The 7,634-nt window shown below is 40.8% G+C and overlaps 1 protein-coding gene across 1 annotated transcript; it reads left to right on the top strand.

Moving 5' to 3' along the window:
* Positions 1–3: 3 nt before the first annotated feature.
* Positions 4–7,250, top strand: OARD1 (O-acyl-ADP-ribose deacylase 1). The gene is made up of 6 exons (XM_004673454.2): positions 4–272; positions 863–943; positions 1,267–1,411; positions 2,324–2,382; positions 3,919–4,031; positions 5,357–7,250. Exons 2-6 carry the CDS (start codon positions 905–907, stop codon positions 5,457–5,459), a joined length of 459 nt encoding a protein of 152 aa, XP_004673511.1. The 5' UTR covers positions 4–272; positions 863–904; the 3' UTR covers positions 5,460–7,250.
* Positions 7,251–7,634: the final 384 nt, after the last annotated feature.

Here is a 7,634-nt window from a genome sequence, read left to right as displayed (position 1 = left end):
GGCGGCGGGAGACCACGGATTTTACCGCCGGAAGTTCGGCGGCCGTACCAAAGAGTGCAGGCTCGGGTGCCTAGCTAGAGGGGCTCGTTTCCGCCCCGCTTCTGCGTGATGGGCCGCCATCTTAGGTGCATGCAATTAAGGACTGTGGCGGGATTGGCTCTGCGTTTGGGCTCGTCCGCTGCTCCCCACCTACCAGGGCCGGATCCGGAGCCCATCCCCCGTGGGCGGGACCTTCTAACGGCAGGCTTCTTTTCTGGTGAAGGGTAACCGGGGTACGGTGGGACTTTGAACGAGCCTTCCGCTTCCTCCCCGGGGATCCCCAGACAACTCTACGCCCTACTGCCCCGCCCCAGGGTAGGGGGCGAAACGGGAGGCTTCTCTGAGAGTTCCCTTTACTGCCTTTCCCCCACCCTTCCAGAATGGGGGGAAAAAGACCTTAGTATTTTTCCCGTTCTGGCCTTTGAGAGGCCGCTTTTCCATTTTGTCTTTGCAGCCGGGCACTACACTCCCTAGTTGTGGCTTAACGGGATTTGTCAATTCCCGCCTATTTTCTTGTAGGCCAAAGTAGGGAAAAAGACTCCGCTTGGTCGCGGAGAACGGAGGAGGCGTGTCTTAGGGCCGCCTTTTCTTCTTTTGGCGGAGCGGGGCGCTGCTGGAGAGCGCGAAAAATGAGCCCTATGAGACCTCCCCCGTACCTAGGCATCCTTCTCTCCCTCGAGGACTTTTGTATTGTTTCCTAGAGGCCAAACGAACTCACATTCAGCGATCAAAGGGGGGAAATTAAGTGGGCGGTGAGGGCAATATGGATATGGGATATATTCAGGCTGCCTAAGCATTTGTGCTTCTCTTTCCCTTCTCATAGCTGAAGAAACTACTTAAATTTTGAAGATAGCGACTCAGTATCATGGCCGGCAGCCCCAATGAAGATACAGAAGGAAGCAGAGTGCGTAACAACCATTAACTTATCGATGAACAGAAATTCAGAATAATTGAGGTCAAAGGCATAAACATTTTCTAATTAAACCAATAATTGAATTGTCTTGTTTCTCACTTTAGCTGATTTACTTCCAAGAGGCTAATGCACCCCTAGGCAGATCATCACTTTCCTTTTATACAAGCTTTAATCTGTAGTAGTTAATCCTTAAATTCTGGTTTTAAATAAAGGAGGGAGAAGAATAGTGGTGGGGAACACAGTAAAAGAACATGAAAGACCTTAGTATTTTTCTGGTTCTAATAAAATCTTTTCTTTCCCTTTGCACATTTTAGATCACTTATGTGAAAGGAGACCTTTTTGCATGCCCCAAAACAGACTCTTTAGCCCACTGTATCAGTGAGGATTGTCGAATGGGTGCTGGGATAGCTGTCCTCTTCAAGAAGAAATTTGGAGGGGTGCAGGAACTGTTGAATCAACGTGAGTTTTGAAAGCAATTTACCTCCTCTACCCTGGCTAAAACATCCCTTTGATCTCTTAAACAAGATAAACATGCAAAGAGGGTTCTCCTAGCCAGAGAGCGCTTTTAACTCTCCAGATTACATTTCCCGCTCCACAGACAGAATAACTTCTAGTGTGGGTATACACCAATGTTTTTAAAAGTTTCTAATTCCTCTCTACTATAAAATTTTCTTGATTATTTTACTTCACTTTTCTGAAACCTTTGTTAACGGGTGTGCTTAGCAAAGTACACAGGTGTGGCATTCATGATCCTCTTGTTTACTGATACTGTATTTGTTCTTCATCAGAGAATTTAGGAACCTCTTCCTTATTGATACCTTCCATGACTTTCTACCAATGATTTTAAATCAGATAAGTCTTAGAGTCACCATCTGTAGAATTTCTAAAACAGTTGCTCAGCCCACAATCCAGTAATCAGTTCCCATAGGTGACTCCTTGAAGAAAGCAGTTTCTTACTGCTTTGCATTGTAGTTATTTTAACAATCACACCCTGACTGGGAGTTCTTTAATAAGTGGGAAACTTACACAATTTTGTTCCCATGATGGTTATTTCTTTGTTTGTAACACAGTTGGGAAGTTAAAAAAATGCAAATTTTTAAAGTGAACAAGTAATGTGTATCATAGGAACAGGACAAAAGATAGGGTATATGGGAAACATGATCAAGAGAACAAGATTAAAAATCCTGGAAATGAAGGAAAACAGTTTTTAGGAAGGCTGTTAACGAACAAGGTAGACATAGTAGATTTTCAGAGTCGGGAATTTCTGGTTCTGAAGTATTGTCAGATCTAGAAAGATTTTTAAAAATTGACGAGTAGAGATTAGTGTTTTGGTTTTCATTTTTTCTTTATACTATTAACTGTTTTTCTTAGAAAAGAAATCTGGAGAAGTGGCTGTTCTGAAGAGAGATGGGCGATATATATATTACTTGGTAAGACGGGACCAATTCTCAATCCATTCTAAGGATTGGTGAACACATGGGCTACATTGCATTTGTGTTGATCATGATGTTTCGTTCTGATAACCAGAAATGATATAGGAAGTTTATGACCTCACACCAACTTAGATTCAATGGTGGTGGCTACATGGAGTATTGAATTGGAAAGGAACATGAAGTTGCGTCCCAGTTCTATGGGACAGAATATAAAGACATCTACCAAAGACCTGTGTCTAAGACTCAAAAATTTCAGATACTTCCTTATATCCCATCCTAATGAGATAGCACCAAATAATACCTCAAGAGACAGGTCAAAGAGACTTTTCTCTCATCCTTTACCACAGTAGTGATATGTACTATACAGTTCCTTTTTTCTGTTCAGAAACTCCAGGAAGAATGTTGCTTTTTGGTGAATTATAACCAATCCACATTATGCCTGATAAGGACAGCACACCAAGTAGGGAGCATGCCCTAGCCTCTTTGAAGGCCAAGTTATTCCAGTTACTACTTTTTCTAATTTTGTGTAGAAGAAATGTGGTGTAGGCTAGAGGTGTGAGGGTGAGAGGATTCACCAGAGACAGTGGGGAGAAGAACAGGCAGATTTTTACTGAAATACACTGCTGAGGGGAGCAGTGGGTGAAATAGGGGAGGTCTGCTGCACTACTTGGCTCACCCTGTTTGGGGATTGAACTCAGGCCATAGCAGTGGCGCTTAGTGCTCCCTCCTAGGCCACCAGGGAGGCCCCATCTTCCAACTTTGTTTGGAGTATTTCTTTCGGTTCTAATACAGGGGAAAAAACAATTAAGCACAGTTTTGAAATAAATTTTTAGATGGTATGAGTTTCTCCTCCTCCTTGATGAGCAGCTTATCTTTTGGAAGTGGCACAGAGACTTTCACCAAAATTGCTTAAAAGCAACTGACAATAGGACTTCTTGAGAAAAGGAAAGATTATTTCATGGCAGTGTCTGGATTTCTCAGATCCTAATAGAGGAATTTTCCTGAAGGTGCCTCTTGAAACTGGAAGGGACATTTGTCAGCCTACTCTAGATTATTATTTTTTTTAATATAATGGTTTGTTTGTTTTTTTAACATCATTTTGTGCCTTTTCCCATCTCAGTTGTAATCCCTGTGGGCTTCCCATCACCACATCACCCATGTGCATTCACCATAGTCCTGTGCATTTCCTTCCCCCCATTGTTTTTGATCCCATTCCCTACTCCACTCCCATAAAATGTCTCTGGAATATGGTTGTTCATTATTATTATTTTCTCCCCCGGTCCTTTATATTCCTGCTATGAGTGAAACCATTGGTATTTTTCTTTCTGGCTTATTTCACTAAGCATGATCCCTTCCAGCTCCATACATGTTGCTGCAGAAGGCATGTGTTTATCTTTTTTGATTGCTGGTACTCTAGATTATTTTATAAAAATAAACTTAATTTTAGTTATCAGGATGTTGGGAGAATGGAATAGCGTTTTGTTGGCTATCATTTTAGATTAATGGAAGTTTGAATTCTTCCTTTGTACTCAGATTACCAAAAAAAGGGCTTCACACAAGCCCACTTACGAAAACCTACAGAAGAGTTTGGAGGCCATGAAGTCCCATTGCCTGAAGAATGGAGTCACTGACCTCTCTATGCCCAGGCAAGGAAATCCAAGGTCCTAATTGAAGACTTAATTGATGGTGGGGTTTATTGTCTTACCCAGAGACAAGTGACTTAGAAGCTTAACATAACCCAAAATACAAAGTTACATATAGACAACTGTAAAAACTTTGTAAAACCACCAGTGAAATAGTGATCAGGCCTTTGGCCAAGGCATACCCATTTTTTAGCTTAAGTTGATTAATTCTGTATAATTAAAATACCTGCCTCAGCCTGCTTAGTAGGGAGGAACCATTGTTGTTCAGTCACATTTGTTGAATGGGCATCTCTGTCTGAAACTTATCCTCTATTCCTGAAGCAATATATGCTAAAGAACCAAGACTGAGCAGTTGGTGTCCCTCAGGGCCACTTGGGTGTCCCAAACCAGTTAATCCTGTAAGAAGAAAGTTGTAAGTTTTTACTACTTTTTAAACTGCATGCTTGTTTGTGGTCAGCATGAGTAGTAGCTAAAGAGTAAGTCCCAGATACACCATCTTACACACTAGCTACTGGGAACTTAAGGGACTGACCCTGGGGGGGTGAGGGGTATTGATATCCCTTTTGCTTGGGGTCACTTCTCGTCACTTAGTTTTGTCAGTGCTGACCAAGCATGCAAGTTACTTATGATTGTATCTTCAGGGTCCCTCATCTTACTCAGGTCTTTATTATGCTCATGGCTTATGTCTTAGAAATTGTTTTGATTTTTATATCATGATTTTTTTTCTGTTTTGATTATCATGTTACATGAAATTAACACATTTTAGCCTCTTTTTCCCTTAGGGATATTGGGAAAAAATAAAGTAACATGTTGGAAGAAAGGTGCCAGGCAGTTTTGTGGCTTATTGAGGTTTCTTGTGAGGGTTTTGTAAACACTGGAATTTCCCAGCATTCTGGTTTGACTTCCTTTTCGTAGAGAATCTATCCTTGTTCCTCTTGTACTTTTTATCTCTAAATGTTCCATTATCGCTCATATATTTTTAAAATACCAACTACCCACAGCTAGTTTTCAGCAGTAGACATGAATAACAAGTCTCCTATGTCACAGCAGAGTTACACGTTTCTAATGTAGCCTTAAATAATTGGGAAGTGGTACCTAATTAGGCTAAAGAGAAGTGACAGCTTATTGGATATAGGAACTATCTGGGAACAGTCTTAAGCGACTCACAATGACTCAACAGAAATTAATTTCTGAACTCTCACCATAGTTACCTACCGTTATAAGACAAGGCAATTTGCCTTTATGTTTTGGATCTAAAGGCAGAGAAAGGAAGAGGGAAGGAGTGATTTACTTTCCTTCACAACCAATGGAGACTTTTTCTTTTTCAGGATTGGATGTGGTCTTGATCGTCTGCAATGGGAAAATGTATCCGCAATGATCGAGGAGGTGTTTGAGGCAACAGACATCAGAATTACCGTGTATACACTTTGAACACATGAGCGTTTTGGATGTACCCACTTTCCTGTGTTGTTCCTTCCGGGCCATGAGACTGGCCTTAAACCAGCCAAAGGAAAGTTTCTTGTGAAGCAGCATGTCCAGGCCAGACTTGGAGTGCTGTATTCCTGATTGGACTGGAATATGAAGGAGAGGGATTGCTTGGAATATGTTGCCTTTTATTTTTTGACTATTGTGGGGTTTTTTGGGGGGGGGTGTGGCATGATGGTGATGAGTAGGTAACCTGATATTAGGCAGAAAAACCAAATATTGGGCCGGTGACCCTTGTTTTGCTCCAGGAGGGGATCACATTTGTTTGGGGTTGCCACTAGGTGGCAGCGTTGATTTTATTTCTCCACTATTTAAGAGAAATTTCGGGAAGGATGAACATTTTAATTAGCATCTTTTGCTGTTTGTGCATTTACTAAGATTCTTATGTCATTAAATTCATACTGGCTGTTTTGCTTTTGTTTAAATTATGAAATAGAGTTTTATGTTGTTAACAAGAAATTTGTGGTGACCATCTTGGATAAATAAATACCTTTTTCTGGTGGTCAGGTGAGGTTCTGTACTCATGGACTTGGGTTCTGGTGGGTTCACCTGTAACTGCATTTCAGAGAGGGCCCAGTGGGAAGAGCAGTAGGATGAGAAAATAAGGGTGGACTAGAGCTCTCAGTCAAAGAACTGGAAAGGGTTTTTAGAGGCTCCTTGTAGTGAACGCTTTCCTCTGTCCACCACATAGTGTCTGTAACTGAGCCAATCTGAATTCGTTTATGAAAAAAGTAAAATACATATATGCCTAGCAGAGTGTTTAGTGTGGAGTAATGATTTAATACGTCAATGTTAAAGTGGCTCTTAACAAAATCTATATGAGATTCAAAACTATATTAACAAAATAGAGTCCCTTTTGCACACATCATCCCGTCCTCCCCCCCAGCCCCCCAACACACACACACACACAGTCAAGTTTGGTCGTGAGGTTGGAGAGTGTGGCCAAATTTCTTTGTTTTTAAGCTCTGTAGAGGATTATGATCTGTAGCCAACTGGGATTGAGAACAGTAAACAGTAAACCTCTGGCTGAGTGAAGAGAGCAGCAGCGTTTTGTCCACTCTTGTTTTCATGGTGGGAGAATAAGGTTCTTGGATTTAGGCAGTGATTCAATATCAGAGGTATTGGGAAAACTAGCTTTATTTTGCCCCTTTACTGTGGTGTTGAGTTAAACCTGCCAACTATTGATTTTTTTTTCTCTAGAGTGAATCCTGGGTCTGTCACAGGGTTTGCTACTTGCCCAAGTGTTAAAGAATCAGATCTAAGAAGGGGCTTGTTGCACACCAGGAAAGCCCTGGTTAAATATAATCTTTGTACTTTAGACTTCTGTTCTTACCACACTTCACCCTGATAGGGAGCAGCAGTTTTAAAAATTATTTCATTTCTTCTGTCTCTCTATGTAGAACAGATGGGCTCTCTGTGTTAGGGTAGAGGATGCAGTGTAAGGACAAGTTCATTACCATACTGTTAAGAGTAAGACTTTTCTGGAAGTTTTCCTTCTTTCCATGTTAGGTTGAAGGGGAAATAAAGCATGAAGAAAATACCTAAATATACAAAGACACATATATGTAACATAAATGTATATAAAATATGTATAAAGCAAAAGGGATGATAGGAACTAAATTTGGAATTAAACTTGACAAAATTATTTTTACTGTGCAAATCTTATAGTATGTGGGTCAACACATTGGTTTTCTTGACTCCTCTACAATTAAATGTTGGTTTTTTTTTTTTCCCATAGAGTAAGACTTCTGATGATTCTTTTAATAAAAACTATAGTGGAAGTATGCCTGTAAGTAGAATTCTGGGACTCAGCAAGGGTGTGATAAAGTGCTTTGTTGTTTGCCAATAGTCTTGGGGTCAAATTCCAATGACTTATTACACTTGAAGTCTAGGGGAAGGTGGCCTGATAATCAGAATGAACACATAATTCCTGGAAACCTAGGAATTTGGCAACACTCAGAAATTAACATGTGAAATTTTGTTTCTCCTGGGACTCAAACCAGTCTTTTAAGAAATGCAGCTTTGGAGGCATCGAGTCACCATCAAGAACCACACACAGATAACTCTCACTGCACGCCTCTCAACATTGCCTCTTCTTCCTTTCTGCTCTTTTTTTTTCAA

Source organism: Condylura cristata, unplaced genomic scaffold, assembly GCF_000260355.1.
Source record: "Condylura cristata isolate star-nosed mole 26May11 unplaced genomic scaffold, ConCri1.0 scaffold00001, whole genome shotgun sequence".
NCBI lineage: Eukaryota > Metazoa > Chordata > Mammalia > Eulipotyphla > Talpidae > Condylura > Condylura cristata.
Note: the sequence above shows the minus strand (reverse complement) of the source record. Positions and strands in the feature narration are given on the sequence as shown.

Coding starts and splice junctions, on each gene's coding strand:
- OARD1 (XM_004673454.2), top strand. CDS start 905: ATGGCCGGCAGCCCCAATGAAGATACAGAAGGAAGCAGA. Junction 1,412..2,323: donor GCAGGAACTGTTGAATCAAC/GTGAGTTTTGAA, acceptor TGTTTTTCTTAG/AAAAGAAATCTGGAGAAGTG. Junction 4,032..5,356: donor ACTGACCTCTCTATGCCCAG/GCAAGGAAATCC, acceptor TTTCTTTTTCAG/GATTGGATGTGGTCTTGATC.